The following is a 23838-nucleotide window of genomic DNA, read 5'->3' on the forward strand; positions in this document are numbered from 1 at the left end:
AAAAGCAAGCCCGGATGAATAATGCCCTCGTGGGAACAGAATTCAGGGTAACCAGCGGATGGCTGAAATGCTGGATCGGCCGTAGGACACCCGGTCCTACCGGACATTAACTATCTCCAGCTCACTCTGTTGTAATTTCCTTTTATTACGGGATCATCTCTTCACAGGTGCAGGCAGTGCCCGTGCCGTGGATGAGGCGCGAGGCGTCACTGCCCGAAGTACCAAGGAGGCGTGCAGTCGATGGGCTCTTCCTCCCAGATGGTTTTCAGCCGCTGGGCCCAGGACGCCACCATGGCCTTCCTCTCCTCTTCTGACGCAATCTCAGGAGCAAAACTGATCTGCGGGGCGAGGATTTTAAATCCACAAAAGTGCAGTGCCCCATGCTGCAGCCACAGAGAGAGCAGAGAGCTGATTAGAAGCCGAATCCTTTCTGTGTCATTCAGGTAAACAACTAAAGGGGGGAAATGACCTGAAATAAGCCTTCAAAAAATAAAAGAACAACTTCACTGCTACTAGGTCACCGAAGACAACTGAACTGCCCTGTAACCTTAAGATGCGGGCCCTGACAAGTGAGGTGAAGAACTTCGGGCAACTGGAAACTTCAGATCCTCACTGAAATGCATCTGTAATCTTCACTTCTGACTCAGACAGTAAACCTTATGGTTTTGATTGATTAGGCAAATTATGGTAGATTCATACAATGGATTATTCTAGAATGATGTGACATTATTGCAGCTATAGTGTATGTATATCCACGTATGGTTGTTCAAGATGAGTCCAGTAAAAATAACAAGAAATCTGAAGCAGTATTCGTGGTATACCATTTACGTAAAAACAAAAATAACCCTGATAATAAAAAATATACATATAAAAATAGGTCTGGGCCATAAGGAAATACATCAAATTATTAAAAGCAATTACTTTTAAGGGGGGATTAAGAAGACTTTCTATTTTTATATTTTATACATTCTTTTTTCATAATATATACTTCTGAAAACTGAAAGGAATATATAAAGATTTTTAAAAAACCAGAAAAATTTAAGCTTGGCTCATGACCCCTAGGAGACTAGCTGACCTGTGGCGAGGGAAGTTCAGCCCTGTAAGTTATCACTTTCTCCTGCAGAACATCACTAAATCGAATCACTATTCTTTCAAAGACAACTCTTATTACAAGTATCACTCTCCCCTCTCTGCACTTCTTCCCTTAAAACCCATACCTCTGTCCAGGCTTGCCCTATGAGGGGTCACTGTCTACATCTTTAAAGCAAGCTCACAAACTGTTAAATATGTGATCTCCTCCCTGGACAAATGTCGCTTCATAACAGCCTGGAAGAATGGTTTGCATCTAGGTTTCTGAGTCTTCTGGAAGCTCGAAGCCAGGTTGTGGCCGCCTGACCCAGACAGAGCCTGCTTCCTTTGCCCCGACGCCCAGCTCGGTCCCTCAGCAAGGGGTGCCTCACCCGGGGGCACCCCAGCCTGCTTGCATATGCTTTGCCCCCTGCTGTGCCCTTCACAAACGGCCCAGGGGTGCACAGAGGCAGCACGGTGTCTACCTGAGAGAGCAGAGCCAGAGTCCTGGGAACCCGGGGAGGGGTGTGGGCTCTGGGGACGGGGCACAGCCCCTGGCTCCAAGAACCCATCACGTGTGGGAGGTGTCAGACTATCTGGACTGCCGGCCCTGGGGCACCTCTTGCCAGGGTTTGGGATGCCACCTTCACAAAGCGCCGCCAGTCGGTGTGGACGGGGCCCCCGGTGCTCGGCACACACGCAGGGCCACCACGGAGCAGACGTCAGCTAACCAGGTTCGGCTTAGCTTCCACGCAACAAATTCAAAGGCTATCGTTATAATAAATATGTGTTTTCCCTATTGGCCCACTTTTTCAGTGCTATGTAAGGCATTTGAAAGGGCAAAACATTCTGACTTCTTGTATTCAGGTGGAGTCAAAATGGTCTGGGTTTCAGGCTTACATCACATCTTATTTGACACCCGGGGAAGCTGCAGGGGTAGCGGAGGGGGTGGGGGGTGCAGGGGGTACCTGGAGGGGCCACAGGAAGTATCGGAAATCTCCGCTGACTCCGGTTCTCGTGTACATCTCGGCTGTGCTCCCCGTGGTTAACGAGAGGAGGGCCAATTTATTCTGCGGAGGAGCAAACAAATCCTTGTGATTCCGGCCCCAAGGTTTAGACCAACCAGGAGGGAGAGTCTGAGGTCAGTCCCTCCAGGGATGGACATGTGAGAACACTCCTCTGGCATGCCCGGCTCCAGGGGGGCAGCCACAGCCGGCAGGGACAGGGGAGGGCCTGGCCCGAGTGAACACAGGGCTCTGGTGCGCCCCGACTTCTGGTAAAGAGCAGGGGGTGGTGCCGGGTGCGGACGGGCGAGGCCCAGGTGCCGACGGCCGCGGCTGCTGTGAGGGCGACCGAGGCAGCGCACGGCCCCTGGCCCAGGACCATTCTCACGGAATGGTGGCCTTACTTCACCATCCACGACGGAACATGTGACTCTATGGTTTCCTTACGTGCACTTACTTTCTGAGGCTTTCAGAATTAAGACATTATTTATTTCAGTAAGGAATGAACTTAGTAAGAAACTCAGAGCTACTGTGACTGTGCACGGCGCACCCACCGGGTTCCATGCAATGCTCACCCTGCAACACGCGGGTCATGTTATCCTGTTTTTCAAGGAGGAACGAGAAGCTGCAAGGTGAGGTGCTGTGAAGCCACGGCTCAATTCTGCATCACAGTGCAGACACCCTCTCCCGAGCCGGAGCTGACACCGTGGGGCCCACTGCAGCCCTCCCGCAACACCAACTCCATGCCCTTCTTGGCCACTCGTGTAGTTTGTGGTGGATGCGTCTATCTCCCTCACCAGACAAGAGCCCCATGACCTCAGAAACTGCTTTTTTTACCCAAGTACAGCACACGGGGCTTTGCACACCGTTGGTGGCTCAATCACTATTTGCTGATAAAAAAGCAAACTCCAAATAGGACTCGAGGAGATGCCCCCCACCAGTACACAGGGATCCTTATCCCAGGGTACGTACCTTGAGAAAACCAGAATCGTAGAATCCTGGGATGTCAAAGGCAAAGCCCTGACACAGTACCCTGTCCATCCAGCCCTTCAGGATAGCCGGCATGCCGAACCAGTACAGCGGGAACTGGGGACATAAGACCAGGGAGAGACGGATGCTGCGGGCTGCCTCAGGTTGCAGATCTGCTGATCCAGAAGGAATCCCACTGTCTTCCTCTTCTCGGGTGCTGGGCAGGCGAGTATAGCCGGGGAGCGGCGCAAGCAGGGACATGCAGTGTGGACAGGGTGATGGTGGGGTGGGGGGGCAGAGCTGACCATGGTCCTGGTTGCTGTTACAGGTGGCTCTGTGTCCCCCAGGGACAGCCCCTTAGGCTGGTCCTTGAGCAGGTGGCGAGGTGGTGCTAGGAAGTTCTGCTGGACACTGGCTCAGCGGCAGCAGTCCCTGTGACTGATCCAATCAAGGGGCACAAGAGGAAGGGTGTGGAAAAGATTTTGCCCCTTTCCCAGGGGTGAGTTGCTGCCTTCTGGAAGTCAGACTGAGTTAAGTTCTGAGAAGCTCCAGATTCTGACACAAACTAAAGCCTTATCCTCAGATTCTACACACCAGCAGTAAGATCTACCTAAAGTCCACTCTGGTCTCCACAGAAGCCCTAACACTATATCCAGAATCATCATCAATGATAGGAGATGAACACTGATAATAATCTGTTACCAAAGGCAGAAGGAAGCCCATGTTCCATGTGCTTTTGCTATAAATCTAACACAGGACTTGGCATTGAAATTTAAGCTCCACAACCCACTGCTGTGCGATGCTGGCAAGTTACTTAACGTCTCTGTGCCTCCTCTTCCTGATCTGCCATTAGGGCTAGTACAAGTTACTAGGTCACAGCATCAGGGAGAATTCCATGACAATACAGTGCTTAGAACAGAGTAAATGCTCAGTGAGTGATGGGGAGCTGTGATCACTACTAAGTAGTAGTGAGGAATGAAGTTCTTATTAGTGTTGAATGAAAAACAATAAGCTTATAATGCAGACCCTCTGAGCAAAGTACCAGGAAAAGAGGGAAGGCAGCGGGAAAAGAGCTGTGAGATGGAGTAGGGAAAAAGAAAGACCATTACAGAAGGAACTGGCCTTGGCTCGCTTTAGCTCTCCAGCTGCAAAAGTGCAGAAGCAAGGAGAATGGACAGCCGGGCTCCATGTGGTCACCTGCCCCAAGGGGCAGGAAGAGAAGATCGAGAGGGCCAAGTATGGTTCTGCTTGGACCATGGACCGAGACTGCTGGCCAGTTTTGATACGGCCCCACTGTCCTGGTGTGGCTATTATTCTGTGACATGACAAAGCACATAGCAAGTGAGCTCTGTGGCACCGTGATCCAGCCACGTGGAATTAGGATGGAAGAACATCTCGCACTCTGATCAGACAGCAGCTCCAGGTTGCCTGGGAAAGAAAGGGATGGTGCCAGGAAGGGTGTCTAGAGGTAGCCTGGGCGGGGCGGAAGAGGAGGGCTGAAGCATTCCCTCCGCCCAAAGGGGTAGGGTTATTTTGTGAAGGGTTCGTGAACTTTCCCTTCTGGACACGTTGTTTCACCTGGAAACTGGTTGCATCCTCACCCCTCCCCCACACGTGGGGGTCTTGTTCTCTCACCGTCTCCTTGCCTTCACGCTGTGTTGGAAACTGAGACACTCGGGACCAGTCGGACCCATCTTGGCGGTTCCAAATCTAGAGCCCCCAGGCCCGGTGTGCAGCAAGAGGACAGAGCCGGCATGCAAGGAGCAGCAGAGGAGAATCAGAGGGAGAGGGCAGAGGGGTCTAAGCCTCTGGTCCCATGGTCCCTGAAGCCCAACTAGCCTGTCCTTGGCTTCCAGGAGACCCAAGGGACCAGGGCCCTGAGAATAAATTCCTTGTTTCTAGTTCACTTGGATTTCTGTCAACCCAACAGCTCCCCAAAAGCATGTTTATTTTGCTGCCAGGCTCACAATTCCCTCTGTGGGTACACATGGCTGTCTAGTTGGGGCTAGAGCCCACAGAAGCAGGGTCCTGGGCCAGTTCTCTACCCAGGGAGTCCTGGCCTGGGGCAACTTGTGAATGAGTACACAGAAGGTGGGCTGGGGAGGCAACCAGTGACAGGAAGGAATCAAAAGAAGACTTTCCTCTCTGATTAGGACATTTAGGGCAGGAGTTACATTTGGCCCAAATTCCCCTGATAAACACTCATGTGGACAAATCTGGTTTTCACACAGCCTCTGCCTGTGTGGGGTGGGGATCAGAAGGGAATGAAGGCAATCCCCCGGACGTGATGCAGATGTTTCTTGGACTGCTGGGCTAATGGGGTATTCCTTACTATTTACTTGGGAGTCAGGATTTTTAATGAATATTGGCTACACAGATCTCCTTACCCAACTACACATAAATAAGTGTGCAAATGTGCTAACAACATTAACACCATTTCTAGAAGTGTGCGACTCAGTATTTGGAAAGTGCTTGTACATGGAATAAATCTAATTTGTTATAATAATTAGAGGCAAAACAAACCTGAAATATCACTAGATCAGCTTCCTGAACCTTTTTCTGTTCGTCAGTTATGTCACTGGCCAGAGACCTCTTCTTAAAGGCTTCATATACTTCCACCCCATAGTTGAAGAACTCGGGATTAGAGAGAGCACCTGGAGAAGAACAGGCCAAATATTCACGCTTTCACATGCGCATCCACAGCCCATCCTGGCCAATCCCACTAGCATCCCCGTTACCTGGACTCCCTAAAGCAAGTCGCCAGACATTCACTGAGACCCCACCAGGTGTTGGGCCCTGGGGTCAGGCCATGGGAATAAAAAGAGAGGAAGCTACTGTTCTCACCTTCAGAGGGACTCAAAGTCCAGTAAGAGTAGATAAATAACCAAATGATTAACATACAAAACAATAGTTAGGTAGCTCAGTCTGATGTTACGGCCAGATAAGCCTCCTGTCTTAGAATCAAGATGCTTGTGGTCTAACTCAGTACAACAGTGCCCAGCTCTGCTTGTTTGGGTTAGTGATGAGCTTTGTAAACCAGGCTTTGAAGATGGATTGGGAGTTCACCAGGCCACCTGGAGCCTTGGAGAGAAGAGACAGGACATTCTGGGCGTAAGACACAGAGAAGGCAGGGTGTCCGACAACCAGGCCAGCCCAGGAAAGGGCTACTAGGAGCACCTCCAGGGCAATGGGTGAAAGGCCAGGAGGGCTGCCGGTGATGTGAGTAGAGAGATGGGCCAGGTCTTGTAAGCCTTCTTAAGGAGCTTGAATTTTTCCTGCACATAGTGAGCCATGTGGCATATGCAGGGAAATACATAAATGCTCTGAAGTGGGTGTGGACGAGCTCACTGTAGCAGCAGGGATTCAAGAGCAAGCGTGTGGGGGGACGGGCTCCGTCAGGCAGCAGCAGTGGGTGGTGGGAGGAGGGGGATTGGGCTAGAACTTACAGCACTGCCCACGGCAACTAAAACGAAAGAGAAGTTATTTTGATCTACACCTTCCATTGGGATCTTGTCAACCAAAAGGATTCATCAAAGGCATTAATCAGCATTAATAATAGCTTCCTATTTATTGAGGACCTCCTACCTATCAGGTGCTATGCTCCATCACACATCACCTCTTCTATCTTTATAGCAACTGGTAAGTATAAGTCCAAGTCTACCGAAGAGGAAAGCGAGACTTTAGAGAGGCTGAGTGACGAGTGCAACACCACAGAGGTCTTGGTAGCAGCAGAGGTGGGAGCAGGTGTGAACCCCACCCCACCACACGGGGTCTGGAGAGGAGCAGGCAAACCCCCAGCCGCGTGGAGAGAACTGAAAGGACAACTGAATCCACAGTCCTTCAACAGACTCATCCACTTCAAAACCAGTGGCTCCTTAACGTAAGAGTCTGTTTTCCCAGTCCCTGCTCCGTTGTTTCTTTCTTTTTTTTTTTTTTTTAAAGATTTTATTTATTTATTTGACAAAGATAGAGAACACAAGTCGGCAGAGCAGCAGGCAGAGTGAGAGGGAGAAACAGGCTCCCCGCTGAGGAAGGAGCCCGACGTGGGGCTCGATCCCAGGACCCTGGGATCATGACCTGAGCCAAAGGCAGCCGCTTAACTGACTGAGCCACCCAGGTGCCCCTGCTCTGTTGTTTCTTAAGTGAAAACTGTTGACTGATTTATTAAAACGGAAGAAAGACAAGAAGATACAGGATGTCAGCTGTTACCATCAAAATTAAATATTAAATCTTGGGATTATCATTAACAAAATAAAGCCTTGGCATATAAAAAAAAAACAAACACAATTACAAACAGAAGGAAATTAAAGGTATTAAATACTGGAAAGGCCGAAGTGAAATTATCACTATTTGCAGATGATTTGATTGTCTATCAGGAAAGCCCCAGAGAATCAGCTGAAATCTACTACAAACAGTAAGAAAATCAGGCGTGGCTGGATACACATACACTCGCAGGCACAGAGACAGAGATTCGCCCTCTTCACGGAGAGAAACAAAAACCAATTCACAAGAATTATGCAAGATCTGCATGAAGAAAACTTGTAAAGAGAGCTGCAGGGTTGTAAAGGAAGACATGAGCAAATGAAAAGCCATACCATTCTCCTGGGTAGCATCAGCATAATAAAAGTTCATCTGTAAATTTAATGGAATCTCAATAAAAATATCATCTGGTTACTTTTTGAATCTGGAAAGTTAATTCAAAAGATTTTATAGAAAAGTAAAGTAAAATTAGCTAGAAAAAATAGAAAATAAGGCAAACATGGAGACCTAATACTATCAGATATTCTATCACTTGCCAAAATAATTAAAGCCATGTGGTACTGAATCCATAACAGTTAGAAAAAAAAAAACCAACAGAATACAAAGTATAGAACAGAATCAAATGTACATGGGAATTTAAATCACAGTGAAGGTGGCATGGAACTGGAGGGGATTATGCTAAGCGAAATAAATCCATCAGAGAAAACAATTATCATATGATTTCACTCATATGTGGAATTTAAGAAACAAAACAGATGAACATAGGAGAAGGCATGGAAAAATAGAATAAGATAAAAACAGAGAGAGGCAAACCATAAGAGACTCTCAATCTTAGGAAACAAACTGAGGGTTGCCAGAGGGGATTGGGGTGGGGGGGATGGGGTAACTGGGTGATGGACATTAAGGAGGGCACGTGATGTGATGAGCACTGGGTGTTATATACAACTGATGAATCACTCAACTCTACCTCTGAAACTAATAAAAAAAAAAATACTAGGGGAAAAAACTAAAAAAACCCCATCATGTTGTATACCTTAAATATATATAACTTTTGTCAATTATGTCTTAATGCAGCTGGAAAAAAGAGAAAATGCTTCTTACATAAACACAAAGACAGTGCTTACAGTGACAGAAAGGCAAATCAGAACTATACTGGGAGACCATTTCTCACCTGACAGACTGGCAATTATCAAAAATTGATCATGCAGAGGAAATGAGCACTTGTAAACATGCTGGTGCGAGTGTAAACTGGTCCATTTACTATTTGATATTATCTATGAAAATCAAAACTGCACCTTCCCTCTGACCAGCAATTCCACCTCTAGACTCACCCGCATATGTAGGAAAAGACGCATGGCCATGATTCTTCCTTGCAGCTGTTTGTAATAGGAAAAGATCAGGAATGATCTGAAATGCCCTTCAGTGGGGGCTACTTGAACTATGACACCTCCACACAATGAATACTTTGGGCAGTAAAAAACAAATGCAATGCGCAAAACATGTAAAATATGCTACCATTTTGAAGCAAAGGAGAGAAAATGGAGAATATGCCCATAATTGCTTTCCATTGCACAGACGTCTCTGGAGGGACACAGAGACAAGTGAGCACCCTGGTGACCTTGCGGGCAGGGACACGGGTGGCTGGGGGACAGGGATGGACTCCTTTGACTTCAGAACTGGGTCTCATGTGCAATGGTGAGTTTTTTCAAAACTTTTTTTCCATTAAAAAACTAGAAAGAAGAACGTTAAAAAACCAGGAGCACTTGGGTGGCTCAGTTGGTTAAGTGTCTGGCTTCAGCTCAGGTCATGATCTCAGGGTCCTGGGATCGAGCCCCTCGTCATTGGGCTCCCTGCTCAGTGGGGAGTCTGCTTGTCCCTCTGCCCTTCGCCCCGCTTATGCTCTGTCTCTCTCTCAAGTAAATAAATAAAATCTTTTTAAAAAAAAGTAAAAAAAAAAAACCCAACCGTTTAGCCCACAACTCACCGATGACATCTTTCCTGGTGGCCCGTGGCTCGAAGTCCATGGCGTACAGGTCTGACACGGTGATGGTGCAGCCCTGTCTGCTGAGCTCCTCCATTGCCACTTTCTTCAAGGAGCCGTTGATAGACCTGGGTTCTTGGTGAGCATAGACAATGAGCACTTTCTTGCCTGTATCAGAAAACAAATGATGTCTCTTGAAGAACAATTCCTCTTTGTCAAAATTCCATGAAGACTAAGATAACAATGAAATGCGTAGGTGCATCATAGGCTCAAGCTAAGAAATACCAACCTTTGTCATGGGTGACAGTTTTAACGTAACAAACGTTCCTAAGACTCCAGTTATAACATAGCTCACTGCTACCTGAGTTTACTAATGCACAAATGTAAAATGGGGCAAATAAGGATTCCTCAAAAACCACACCACAAATTTCTTGAAAAGCCCAAGCTATCGTGGGTTTTCTCTATCAGAGGTTTCTGCCCCATTGACGAACATCAAAATTGAAAGCTACCATAACTAATCTCTCCTGCTAACCCTACTTTGGCAGGCATCAGCTACGGACATACAGCTTTGCTCCTTCTCCTCTAGGCCCACTGAAATGGGACAAGTAAACAAGATCGGGAAAATCAGACCCCTAACCTGGGGGGGAGGCAGGGCCTAGATGGAGCCCCGCTTTGGGTGGCAAGGCTGATGACAAAAGAAATTCTGAGTCAGGTCTTACAGGTCCTGGCTGTGCCATTAATACCAACAGCCTCTGAAGCAACATTTCCCTCGTTCCGAAGACTCTGGGAGATCACGTACTGATTTCTTCTGGGAGGCGGCTTTGGTCATCTGCTTAAATTAGCCCTTAGTAATAATGTCTAAGACTGGGCGCCTGGGTGGCTCAGTCGTTAAGTGTCTGCCTTCCGCTCAGGTCATGATCCCAGGGTCCTGGGATGGAGTCCCATATCGGGCTCCCTGCTCCAAGGGATGCCTGCTTCTCCCTCTCCCACTCCCCCTGCTTGTGTTCCTGCTCTTGCTATCTCTCTGTCAAATAAATAAATAAAATCTTAAATAAAAAAAAAAATAATGTCTAAGACTAAAATGTTTGAACTCTTGATTTTAATTTTTCATTTTAGGCCCCTAAGGAGGATACCAATGTTAGCTTGAAGCAAACAGTTCTGGGCACTCAACTGGATGTAAAGGTTGGATTCCATGAGTTAGGTTAAAGGTTAACGTTTTTAACTTCTCAGACTCACTGGTGACACAGGAAATCTACCAATGGACACAAATGAAACATCTACATCAGTGGTTCTCAGGTGGGGGCAGTGTTGCCTCCCACGGGGACAGCTCAAAATGTCTGGAGACACTCTGGGGTGTCACAGCTAGGGAGAAGGTGTTGCTGGCATCTGGTAGACAGATACCGTAAGTGCAGCTAGACATCCTGCACCAAACAGGACACGCCGCACCAACGGATTACTGGCCCAGGATGTCAGCAGTGCTGAGGTTCAGAGAAGCCCTAGTCTACACCGTACTGCGTAAAATAAGGTTGACTTTATATTCTGAAATGAAAGACTTTTTATGCCATATTGTTGAGAGGAAAAAAAAGTTGCAGCATGGGGTGTGTGTGTTTGTGTGTGCTTATGGGTGTTTGTGTGTGTGTATATGTTGAGAAGGGACAAGAGTAAAAACTGAGTCGTATTGAATTTTATTTTTTTTAAAGATTCTATTTACTTGACAGAGAGAGAGAAGCACACACAAGCAGGGGGAGCAGCAGAGGGGGAGGGAGAAGCAGACTCCCAGCTGAGCAGGGAGCCCGATGCGGGGCTCAATCCCAGGGCCCTGAGATCATGACCTGAGCCGAAGGCAGATGCTTAACCAACTGAGCTACCCAGGTGCCCCGAGTCGTACTGAATTTTTTCTTTTTAAGATATTTTTATTTATTTGACAGAGACATAGCGAGAGAGGGAACACAAGCAGGGGGAGTGGGAGAGGGAGAAGCAGGCTCCGCAGGGCTCGATCCCAGGACCCTGGGACCATGACTTGAGCCTAAGGCAGACGCTTAAAGACTGAGCCACCCAGGAGCCCCAAGTCGTACTGAATTTTAAACCACAGTTACTCCTGGGGCTCATTCACTCAATAAATGTTTATGGAGCACTACTATAGCCTGGTTATCATTCCAGAGACTAGAGGCACAGCAAAACAAGATACGCATGGCTCTCACTTTTGAGGAACTTATAATCTGGTGAGGTTGAAATGGACAATAAAACAAGTAAGAAAATACAAAATAAAATAATTCCAAATAGTGATTCATGTTAAAAACAAAACAAGTTTTAATACAGTTCAGTGTTGTTTGGGTTTTTATAACATATTTAATTTCTAATTAAAATTTTTATTTAGAAAAGTTTATCTTCCCCATAGGTAACAGTCACCTGCCATGTTCTAAGAAGATGGATTCTTCCCCTCTGACTACTACCAAAGGGAGGGTCTGCTGTTAATCCTGGGCACAGGATTCAGTGTGGCGAGCTGCTGGCTTTCAGCTGTGGTCACTCTCCTCAGGAACGCCAACAATCTGGAAGAGAACACAAACACTTGAGGGAAGGGGGGAGAAGTGGTGATGAGGCCAATGTACCAACTGCAGGCCTCAGGAAGGACATGCAGACATGTCTGAAAAAAAAGCTTTGAGGGGCAAGGAACCACTTGGAGAGTTAAGCCTCAGAACAAATCAGGCAGGTTGCCAAAACCAAGACTTTTTTTTTTTTTGAGAGGACTCAGAACCTTCCACAAAGGCAGCCAAAATGAAGAGGTCCTAGAAAATGAGATATGATAAGAAGCAGGAAACATGCCTCTGTGTCCTTCCTCCCTCTCCCACGTTTCCATGCTCCCACCCTGCCCCCAATAATCAACACAGCTGAAGAGACAAAGGTCAGGAGTGTTGCTAAGAAATTCATAGTTACCATGTCTACTGCAGTCTGCAAATCCCAGCATGGCTGAGAAGAACAAGACAGACAAGACATACATATGGTGGCCTGCACATAATAAGGCTCTGGAAAAATGTTAGTTTTCCCGAGAAGGCCTCAAAGGCACAAGAGAAGCCTGAATCCTCACTCCTAGCAGGCCAACTCTGAAATTGGCTCCACTCTGGGAGAGACAAGATACCTCTAACAGGGGCGCCTGGGTGGCTCAGCTGGTTAAGCGACTGCCTTCGGCTCAGGTCATGATCCTGGAGTCCCGGGATTGAGTCCCACATCAGGCTCCCTGCTTAGCAGGGAGTCTGCTTCTCCCTCTGACCCTCCCTCCTCTTGTGCTCTCTCTCTCTCAAATAAATAAATAAAATCTTTAAAAAAAAAAAAAAATACCTCTAACAAACCTGCTCCCTCTGCCGGAAAAAAAACAGCCCAGAGCCCGTGACTCAGGGTCAGTGTGGAGATGCTGTATGATGCATTTTGTATCCAAATGACAACTTTAACACCTATCAGTGCATCTTTATTGGATAACAAGAAGAACAGAGACAGAGATCAGGCTTATCCGTGGCCATGACTGGAATCTGGAGCAGAGCCTGAATTAGCTTCTTCCTGGGCCCTCCATACCTCCAGCTGCCCGGGAGCCCCAGGTAAAGGGCTAAGGTATGCAGAATACTGCCAAGAAGCGAGGGTGGGCTGCAGGGGAATGGGCTCTGGCCCAGGCTGGGTGTCCCAGGGACAGAAAGAAAAAGAGGTTTACATAATTGTGGCTGGAGGTGAGTTGAGGGCAGGCAGGACACTTAAACTGGAGAGGGCGCAAACAGCTCTCGTCAGACAGACAGTTGGAACTCCAAACACCATCATACCTCAAATAGGAGTTTAAATCCTGCCCATTTGCTTAAGTTGACTACTGACTGAACAGTTAGGAATCTGCCTCTTTGGCTACCCAACATTCCCTCTTGTTTTTTACGAACAGTCCCTGAATTTATTCAGGTGTCAGTGTGTGCAGCTAATCCCTACATTTCCCAGTCTTCCACTCAGGGGTGATCAAAGAGGTGAAGCAGAAGTCATTACATGCGGCTCCTAGGACATATCCTTAAGGGCTGACCTGCGGGGGGGTTGTGAGGAGGGTGGAGGTACCATTTCAGCCCCTGCCGCTGGCCTTCCTCTGAGCTGCACTGTGGAACGGTAGCTAGGGCTCGGTCAGTCATCTTGTTATCACGGGGGTAGAAGCTCTGGACTAAGGATGGTAGAGCACAAATACAAAAGGAACCTGGATTCCTGATGCTTCCTTGGAGCTGTGAGATGGTTCTGAATTGCCAACCTTCAGACTTCTTTATATGGGAGAGCAACCTCTGAACTGTGGTTAAGCCGTTTGGAGTTGACTCTCCATGAACCGCTGTGAATGGGACACAATTCCAATGTATGCCTTCATTCAGCTGGGTCACGGCTTGTAGGAGGACTCACCCTCTGGCCAGGTACTGTGCCAGGTGGGGAGGCCACAGTGGTGAACAAGACAGGCTAGAATGGAACTTTATACTCTCGGCCGGGGGCTGGGTAGACAAAACCAGCAGGCAAAGAAGGCAACCGTAACATTCTAGATAGTGATAAGTACTAACAATAATGCTAAGTAATAGTGATAGTGATAAGAAAATAAAGTACCTTTGTGACTAAAATGGCCAGGGGTACATCTGCTATTTTAGATAGGATAGTCCAGGAAAGTATCTCGGGAACAGGGATGTGAATGATATGGACTCAGTCATGCAAAGATCAGAGGTTCAGGCAGAGGCAATGGCAAGTAGGAGGCCTGAGGTAGGAACTGGCCTGGAGTGTGTTCAAGAAAGCCTGTTTGAGGGTGGGGTGGGAGGGATGGGGTGACTGGGTGATAGACACTGGGGAGGGTATGTGCTCTGGTAAGCGCTGTGAATTGTGCAAGACTGTTGAATCTCAGATCTGTACCTCTGAAACAAATAATGCAATATATGTTAAGAAAAAAAAAGAAGAAGAAGGTAGTGGGAGGGGAAGAATGAAGCGGGGGAAATCGGAGGGGCAGACGAACCATGAGAGACGATGGACTCTGAAAAACAAACAGGGTTCTAAAGGGGAGGGGGGTGGGAGGATGGGTTAGCCTGGTGATGGGTATTGAGGAGGGCACGTTCTGCATGGAGCACTGGGTGTTATGCACAAACAATGAATCATGGAACACTACATCTAAAACTAATGATGTAATGTATGGGGATTAACATAAGAATAAAAAAAAAAAGAAACAAGCCAAAAAAAAAAAAAAAAGAAAGCCTGTTTGGCCTGTAGTTTAAAAAAAAAAAAAAGAGTTGGATGGTGGGAGATGTGGTCATAGAGGTGAGGTGGGGTCTGTAGGACAAGGGCAAGGATCTTATTCTAAGCCTAACAGAGAGCCATTGGAGCATCTTAAGCAGGAGAATGATAGGATCTGATTACCTTTTAAGAGGTTATCAGTGTCACTGCAGGCTCAGGGAACACCTTACCCTGAGATTCCATTTTGGTTTGGATAAAATGCTTTAATTTTAATGCCCACGACAAAGCATGTACCGTTCCCTGCTGTTCGGCTTGGCCCAGTTTACGGATTTACATCACACACCTGGCCACCTGAAGCATTTGAGTTTGTGACTCCACATCTCGTCCATTCTCCCATTTTTACAGAGTAAGACACAGGCCCAAGAAATGAACTTGTCCAAAATCAGAGGAAAGACTCAAGCCAAGCTCTTTACTAGCTGTCCCCGCCCCCCCTGCCCCCCTTCCTTAACACCCTGCTGCACAGACAAGTTTCCTTTGTTAGGAAGGAGGCACTTGCCTAGCTCAATAAGAAAAAGGAACCACGTGGTGTGTGCAAGTTGATAAAGGGAAATCTCATTTGAAGTGGAGTCAGGACACCCTGTAGAGGGACCTCTCACCCACACACTTTCCCTCACAGCTTACCTCACATTCCTGAACAGGTCATTTTACAACCCCAGCAGGCAGTAGAAAGATTTTTTTTTTTTTCCTCCTTGCCCAGCAACAGTCCAGTCAGTGAGAAACTATCACAACTCAGCCCACCAGAAACCATCACCACCCTGAACTCTTGCTTTCCTCCAACAGGCTCAACAGACCTTTGTTCAAAGCAGCCCTTCCCAACTTCCTCCTTTTTTTTTTTTTTTTTTTTATAATGTTCCTCTGTTCCTCTCCTTTGTTCTCCAGACTGACCTATGGTTTGCCATAGCCTGCAGGTCCCAAATTGCAATTCCTCTGTTATTCCCGAATACACTCATTTTGCTGGTAAAATAACTGTTTTTGTTTTTTTTTTTTAGGTCAACAGGTTGTTAAATTATGTATGTCACACCAATCGGGCTCTGATATTTTTATGCATATTATTTCATCTTAATCAGCACCCAGAAACTATTTTATAATGTTGTCATTCGATTTCTGCGAAAATTAATAAAAGGAAAGGTCATTTGGAGTGGAGTCGGAGGCCAGCAGGAGTAGCTCTTGCACGCTTATGGGGGGGGTGTCAACTGCAGCCCCCAGAGGAAGTGACAGATGCACTTTGCACCTCCGGTCTGAGCAGGAGGTAGAAAGGTTTCCTCCTGCCCCAGCAACAGCCCAGCCAATGGGAGGCGGTCACACTCAGCCAATGAAAAGCCAGTATACTTGGAACTCTGGCTTTTTTACTCCAATGGACTTTTTGGTTATAACAGCCTTCCCAACCTCCCCTCTCCCAGCGTTCCTCCCCTTTCTTCTGGGCACTTACCTATGGCTTTACCTAAGCTTGCCTGTCCCAGATTGGAAGTCCCCAAAAAACCGCCCCCCCTTTTTTTGCTAGTTAAATAACTGTCACTTTTATTTTTAAGGTTAACATTTCCAATACCTCTTTCCATGTAGACAGGCTCTGGAGCCAGTTATTCCAAGAGCTAAATAACATCTCACTATGTATGCATGCCCATTTGTGACCATTTCTCTTACTGGGCACCTAAGGTATTTCTGTTTCCCCCCCAACTATAAATAGCACTGCTAGCCGACGTCTCGTTTAATACATATTTCTTTTCATGTGCTTCTTTAGCTAATATTCTCGTTAAGACAAAAGGTTTAAGATTATTTTTCTAGGATCTGCTACAGACTGCCACGAGCCAAAACAGGCGGCTCCCTGCGGCCAGCACAGCCCTGGCCGGTGTCCCGCTGGCCTAAATGATGGCAGCCCCTGTCCAAACTGACCCTGGGCTGCCCTGTTTCATTTTTAACACGAGGGTAATCACACCACGGACCTCCTAAGGCAGAGGGCCCATTAAAGGAGACGATTCCCCTAAGCACTTATAACCGGACCTAGCACGCGGTAAGAGGTAAGTACAAACCAGAGCCGAAACGGTGAATGGCCCGCGGTGCGGACAGCGGCGCCCCGGAAAGTGCCCCCGCACCCCGGCGAGGGAAGGCACTCACCCTGCGGGCAGCCCGGGCCCCGGAGAAGCAGCGACAGGACTCAGCCCTCCGCCTTCGGGAGCAAAGTTCCCGGCGTCCGCGCCAGGTTCCGGCCCCCCGGGGCCCCGCACTCTCATTCGTCCGCCGGCCGGAGAGCTGCGACTGCGCTCTGTGCGGCAAGGCCGCGCGCACTGGCGCCGTCTCCGCACGGCCCCCGCAGGTCCCCAGAGCCCAGCCGCTCCCTCTTCCCGGCCCTCTCCCGGCGCCCCGCCCCGCCCCGCCCCCACCCGGGCGGTCCTGACCTGTGCCCCGCCCCACGCCTCTGGCGCTGGCCCTGCCCTGGACCTGGGTTGCATGTGGCGGGGAACCCTCCTGTTCTGTGCTTCTTCCCTACTCCAACCCTGGTTAGGTATCCAAGTTAAAAAAAAATGCAGGTCCATGGCGTAATACTTAGCAAGAAAAAAGATCGAAAACCCAACAGCCTGTGAGACTCTCCAGAAAATTATGCCGAGTGAAAAAAGCCAATCTCAAGAGGTTCCATGCTGTATGACTTATGTGACATTCTTGAAATGACAAATTATAGAAATGGAGAACAGATTAGTGGTTGCCAGGGTTTAGGAAGGGGGTAGCTGGGGCAACAGGGACCCTTGTGGTGTTGGAAATGTTCTTTATGGGACTGTATCAATGTCAGTATCCGGGTTGTGATATTGCACTGTAGTTTGGCTGGATGTTCTCATTGCAGGATTCTGAATAAAGGGCACAGGGGATGTCTCTGTTCTTTTTCTTTTCTTTTCTTTCTCTCTTTCTCTCTCCCTTCCTTTCCTCCCTCCTTTTTTCTTTCTCTCTTTTCTTTTTTCTTTTCTTTTTCTCCTCTCCTTTCCTTTCCTTTTCTTTCTCTTTTGTAGGCTCCACGACCCTGAGATCAAGTCCAGAGCTGAGACCAAGGGTTAGCTGAGCCACCCACATGCCCCTCTAGGTTGTTTCTTAAATTGCATGTGAGTCTACAATTTTCTGAAAAGAAAAAGCTTATTCAAAGAAGAAAAAGGAGGAGGAGGAGGAGAGGGGGAGAAGGTTCTAGGCCAAAAATACCCCCTAGAAGGCAGAGAGGTACATGAGAGGTACTGTGTGTGTGTGGGGGGGGGGGGTGGGGGCTGCTGGTGAGCAGTATGGGCTAATCATCTTTTTTCTTTTTCCCAGCACTTTCTGGTTTATGCTACCTCATTTGATAGCCCACCTACTTTTGTGACCTTCTTAAGGACCCTCCCCACATTCTGTGCTTTGATGTCTGGTGTCTTCAGATGACCATATAAAGCAGAAGTAAGGTTTCCCCTGCGTTCATAATGTTCCTGATGAAAATAACTGCTGCTGTTTGTAGACCAGCTGGGTTGCTGTCTATGTTTTCTGCTGTTGATGTATTCAGCAATGAGAACATGGCCTCTCTGAGATGCCCTCACGCTGGCAGGGAACAGGGCTGCCTTGTCTTGTGAGCCCAGGAGATCCTAGAGGCATGCTCAAGGCATTTTCTAATGGACTAGAATGTCCCCAAAGGTAAAATTTGTTTTGTCTTATCCCCCTTTCTGTTGACTCACTGAAGGGATGTCCTCAAATCATCTCTGTGTCACAGAAAGAAACCAGTCATCCTAAAAGGAAGGTGCAGGCCCCCTGGCATAACTGAAGGTAAGCTTCCTTAGGAGGAGCACAAGTAAGCTATTGTCAGGTCTCTTATGCTGTGAGGACTTCTAAGACCTCTGGGTGAGGGGCGCCTGGGTGGCTCAGTTGGTTGGGCGACTGCCTTCGGCTCGGGTCATGATCCTGGAGTCCCGGGATCGAGTCCCGCGTCGGGCTCCCTGCTCTGCAGGGAGCCTGCTTCTCCCTCTGACCCTCCCCCCTCTCATGTGCTCTCTCATTCTCTGTCTCTCAAATAAATAAATAAAATCTTAAAAAAAAAAAAAGACCTCTGGGTGATGTAGATCCCATGGGAAGACCAGGGAACTGTGGAATAGCAAATGCCAGAACCAGTCTTGGGGGCATCTTAGTTCTTGGTATGGGAACTGAAAGAATTGAGCCCTAAGGGAGACCAAGACTCACCCTCGCCTCTGAAAAACAGCAGGTACACGGAGGATTGGAGCTCCGCGTTCATTATGCTTCCGTGTGATCTGACAGTACCATCTTGTGGTAGTGAGGAGCAATCACACATGTGGACTGAGCTAGTTACCCCCTTGAGAATAGAAGCTGGCCTTCCCTTGGGTTTGGAACAGTGTGAGCCCCCGTGGTTGATTCTAGGACAGTTCAGTAGGAGCCCATCTGCCAAGAGAAAATAACAGAATTTCCTGTGAATCTGGTATGGGCAGCTGAGCATTTACCACAAGCAAATAAGATATGACCATATGGGTATTCTGAGTTTAATAAGAAGGTGGTGCTATTAAAACAAAATAAATATACTTGGCAGCAACAATAAACATCACCTCGAGGGGTTTCTGAGATTTCCATTTTCCTTTCCCCCCTTGCTATGAAGAAATGCAAGAACTGAATTAGTCATTCTAGGCAAAGAGGCAATTAAGCCAGTTACAGACATCGTCTTCTCCCTAACTCCCTATACTCGTGTTTCTGGTGAAAATGACTATTGAGGGCTACATTAAAGCTAATATAAGCAGTTTGAACTATCTCCTAGAGGAGTAGTTACTTTGGGTTTTACTTAATGACTTTTCTTTCACTCTGCTAACAGCATCCCCTTTCCTTTGGGAAATGAATTCTTTCTCATAACATATGTTTTGTTTTGTTTTGTTTTTTAAGATTTTATTTATTTATTTGACAGAGAGAGACACAGCGAGAGAAGGAACACAAGTAGGGGGAGTGGGAGAGGGAGAAGCAGGCTTCCCGCTGAGCAGGGAGCCGGATGTGGGGCTCGATCCCAGGAACGTAAATCCATGACCTGAGCCGAAGGCAGAAGCTTAACGACTGAGCCACCCAGGTGCCCCACATATGTTTTTTTTTAATTGTAGTAAAATGTATATAAGATTTGCCATTTTAACCATTGTAAGCACACAGCTCAGTGGTGTTAATTATATTCACAGTGTTGTGCAAACAACACCATTATATATATATCCCCCAATTTTTAATCACCCCAAAGAGAAACTCAGTAAGCATTAAGCAATCACTCCCTACCCCCCCCCAGTTCTGATAACCTATTTACTTTCTGCCTCCATGAATTTGCCTATTCTAGATATTTTGTGCAAATGGAATCATACAATATGTGGCCCTTTGTGTCTGGTTTATTTTCACTTACCATAGTGTTTTTGATGCAGGAAAGTTGGATCCAAGGACCCAGAGGCAGGTCCCACAGGACCAGCCAAGAGGGTCCTTGGCTTTGCACAGGACAGAAATCAAACTCGAGCTGGAGGAAGTAAAAGCAGAGGTTACTGAATAGTGATCAATTATGGCAGACAGAATGTCTGGGAGACTAGGGAAGGGAAGGAGAACAAATCTCCATTGTTGCTTGGAGTTAGGGGCAAGGGGTCCAGAGTATGTGTTCCTTCAGGTCTGATCAAAGGTGAGTGACAGGTGAATCATAAGTGTTATTTTATAGATCATCAAATGTAGAGGATATTGATGCTAGCGTTGGCTGAGGTTTGTTTGAATCTAATGTCCTGGCACATGTTTGGGACCTGGTTCTTCTTAGATGTTATCAGGTGTTTGGGGGCCTGGGAGAAACTCAGAGAATGACTAACTGTTGTGCTTCCCCCTTGGAGTGGGAACATAGCTTCTTTGGGTTACGCAGATGCAAAATACAGAACATGAGGAAATGGAGCCTAACAGAAAAACAGCAGAGATAGAGCCCTTCTAAAAATGGAGTCCCCTCAGCTTCCCTATCTCCTCTTCAAGGTTCATCCATATTATAGCACATATTGGAACTGCATTCCTTTCTTTTTAAAAAGGGATCCCTGCCCCTCACTGCTGTGATGAGAAGCGGCATTCCAAGGATGCTGCTTGCATGGAAAGTATGTGGAGCTTGCTGAACTGTGATCCATGGAGGCTAGCAGGCCCCGAGGCTGTCCTTGAGACAGAAATGGGTCACAGGTTGAGTCATCAAGTAAGAGGCTAGCTGAGGCCAAAGCGGGCATGACAGGTGTGGGTTCCTGACACTCTCTCGGCACGGTCTCAGCTCCAGACAGAACTTCATTACTTTTAATGGCTGAATCATATGCCATGGCACAAAAAAACACATTTTGTTTATTCATTCATCTGTTGGATACTTGGGTCGTTTGACTATTGTGAATCATACTGATGAAAATATTGCTGTACGAGTGTCTAAATCCCTGTTTTCAGTTCTTTTAGATATACACCTAGGAGTGAAATTGTTGGGTCTTAGGGTAATTCTGTGTAGCTTTTTAAGGAACTGGCAAACTTTCCTACAGGGACTCCACCCTTTCATATTCCCATCAGCTCCATACAAGGGTTCAGATTTTTCTACATTCTCACCAACATTTGTGATGTTCCTTTGAAAAATTATTATACCCAAACCTTAAAAATAAAACAGTTATTTTACCAGCAAAAATGGGTTTATTTAGGAATAACAGAGAATTGCAATTTGGGACACGCGACCTATGACAAAACCATAGACAAATCCAATAAACAAAGGAGAGGAATGTTATTTTATGAAGAAGAGGGAGAAAATTAGGAGGGATTATTTTGAATGAAAGACCATTGGAGAAGAGCAAGAGTTCAGGGCGATGACGATTTCTCATTGGCTGAGTTACAGGGGTGGTCAATTTCTTGTAGGAAATGCAAGGTACATCTTTTCCCTTTGGGAGCCTATAATTGATGATTATTCTTTTGGGGTCTGTAATTAATAATTCTGCTTGTAATTGGTATTGAGTGGTATATTATGGGACCCCCAAAACCAGATTCTTGAGTCTCAATGGCATAGAAATGAACACTGAACTCGAGAGAAAGAATACAGGTGGAGTTTATTAGAGATAGCTTGTATACAAGGGAGCTGACAAGAAAAATGTCGTTGTTTTCTGGTCGTCGCTCTTTAATGGATGACATATTTTAGGGCACCTGAAAAACAGAAATACTTGTGCAGACAGGCTTAAAATTGTTATATCTGGGTAAAGTGTTTCTTCTGTTTTTGCTCAAACAACCATTACTCCCTGACAACTTGTTCTCTCTCCTTTGTTCTCTTTCTGAGAAGGAGGTATCTGTCTCTAAACATATGGAAACTTTGCACCCTTGCCTCCCACCAGTGACTACACAGGAATGGAGTCTCTCATTTTCCCTGTACTGCCTCTGTATGGCTCCCCTTACTAGCCTCAGGACTCTACTTTAGTGGGATTTCCTTTTATTAATTTTCACACATCCTAATTGGTGTGAAGTGGTATCTCCTTGTTTTGATTTGTATTTCCCTAGTGGCTAATGAAGGTGAGCATCTTTTCATGTGCTTATTGACCATTTGTAGATCTTCTTTGGGGAAATGTCTTTGCATGTACTTTGCTCATCATTTAATTGTCTTGTCTTTTTTTTGTTGAGTTGTAAGAGTTCTTGATATATTCTGTAAATTATCAGGGAAATAATATGCAAATATTTTCTCCCATTCTGTACATCATCTTTCACTTTTTTGGGGTGGATCCTATTCCTCTATAAGCCATTAACCAGTTATTCTTTTTCTTAATTCCCTTTTATTGTTATTTCTATCTTGCTGCTGAGTTCTCAGGAAATAGATCTTGGAGGTGGGATGGAGGCATAATCTTTGTTCAATGAACATACTGGTAGTTCTGAATATTTTCAGGTTTCTTTGGATATTTCAGGGTGAGTAGATGTTATATATTTTGAAGGTGTTCTTTGTCTCTAATTGAAGATCATCCAAACTCTGAGATGTCATGAAGAAATCTAATGGCTTTTTCCTCAAACTTAACTGGAAGACATTGACCCCTGCCAGTTTCATTGGGAAATGAGCTATTATGTCCGTCTCCTTACAGAACCCCTGGTTTCTGAGAAGTTTCTCTCCTTGTGGTACTTTGGAAAGGTCTGCTGTTTGTCAGGAGTGATCAATCTTGATTCCTCAAAAGTTATGGGTCGAATTCTAATGGCAACAGGGTATTCTTTAACTTTTTGCATTAATAAGTATTAAGTGGATGGCATCTAAACAAAACAGTAGAGACTATATTCACATTTTGTTATTAGTCTATTTTTTTATTTTAAAATTTTTTTTAAACTTTTTTTTTAGATTTTATTTATTTATTTTACAGAGAGAGACACAGCGAGAGAGGGAACACAAGCAGGGGGAGTGGGAGAGGGAGAGCAGGCTTCCCACGGAGCAGGGAGCCCGATGCGGGGCTTGATCCCAGGACCCTGAGATCATGACCTGAGCTGAAGGCAGGTGCTTAACCAACTGAGCCACTCAGGTGCCCCTAAATTGTTTTTTTAAAGATTTTACTTATTTATTTGAGAGAGAGCAAGTGAGAGAGAGAGAGCACAAGCAGGGGGAGGGGCAGAGGGAGAGAGAGAAGCAGACTCCCCATTGAGCAGGGAGCCCATTCTGGGGCTCCATCCCAGGACCCTGATATCAGGACCTGAGCCGAAGGCAGACACTTAACCAATTGAGTCACCCAGGTGCTCACACCCCCCATTTAAAAGATTTTATTTATTTGAGAGCTAGAGCGTGAGAGAGCGCATGTGAGGGAGAGTGAGAGTGTTATTAAATAGGTTTTTGATGTTAAGTGGCCATTCATACCATGAATAATTGATGACTCAAATATGAGAACACAAACCTTTCATATCTTAACTTATTCTAACTAAGGATTTAGTTGACAGCCAAATTCTGGCAAATTCAACATGCCTTTAGAAATCACTGCTGTGTGTACTTGGGCCCAACCAAACCTTAAACTTTGTATTATCACCCCAAATCAATCAGAACATTCTGGCAATTGTATGAATAGAGATATTAGGCTTTCGCTGTACACATTGATGTATAATGGGTAAAATTTTGGTTTAAAATTGTAGATAAATGGTACTTAAAAGTTTGCACCATGGGAATTGCAAATGTAATTAAGCCAGAATCCTGTTCTATGACTTTCCCCCCGCCCTTTCTTCATGACTCAGAGTAATGAAACTTGGATGAGGGAATGTGAATTGAATAAGTGCTCCCTGCTATTCAAGGTTAAGCTAAAAAGGCAACTTAATATTCTGGGT

At 46.3% G+C, this 23838-nt stretch overlaps 1 protein-coding gene across 3 annotated transcripts; it reads right to left on the bottom strand.

Moving 5' to 3' along the window:
• Nucleotides 1-125: 125 nt before the first annotated feature.
• On the bottom strand, nucleotides 126-16906 carry NQO2 (N-ribosyldihydronicotinamide:quinone dehydrogenase 2). Of its 3 annotated transcripts, none has more exons than XM_045866459.1 (8): nucleotides 16669-16906; nucleotides 11692-11831; nucleotides 9286-9450; nucleotides 5565-5695; nucleotides 4677-4751; nucleotides 3045-3158; nucleotides 2037-2138; nucleotides 126-338 (listed from the first exon to the last, which is right to left on the bottom strand). In XM_045866459.1, the coding sequence occupies exons 2-8, from the start codon at nucleotides 11696-11698 to the stop codon at nucleotides 207-209; spliced, it is 726 nt and encodes a 241-aa protein (XP_045722415.1). In that variant the 5' UTR covers nucleotides 11699-11831; nucleotides 16669-16906; the 3' UTR covers nucleotides 126-206. The 3 variants fall into 3 exon arrangements, with proteins under 3 accessions (XP_045722415.1, XP_045722414.1, XP_045722416.1); XM_045866458.1 differs by having other exon boundaries at nucleotides 126-383; XM_045866460.2 differs by lacking the exon at nucleotides 4677-4751 and having other exon boundaries at nucleotides 126-383; nucleotides 16669-16903.
• Between the last annotated feature and the right edge of the window lie 6932 nt (nucleotides 16907-23838).

This window comes from Mirounga angustirostris, unplaced genomic scaffold (assembly GCF_029215605.1).
Source record: "Mirounga angustirostris isolate CCGP_5_RB_7025 unplaced genomic scaffold, mMirAng1.0.hap1 SCAF_8, whole genome shotgun sequence".
NCBI lineage: Eukaryota > Metazoa > Chordata > Mammalia > Carnivora > Phocidae > Mirounga > Mirounga angustirostris.

Excerpts from the sequence above, each read along its gene's own strand:
- NQO2 (XM_045866458.1), bottom strand. Across the intron at positions 4,752-5,564 it reads CTGATCTAGTGATATTTCAG|ATTTGGAACCGCCAAGATGG; the intron begins GTTTGTTTTGCC and ends TGGGGGCTCTAG. Across the intron at positions 384-2,036 it reads ACTTCCTGTGGCCCCTCCAG|CATGGGGCACTGCACTTTTG; the intron begins GTACCCCCTGCA and ends CTGTGGCTGCAG.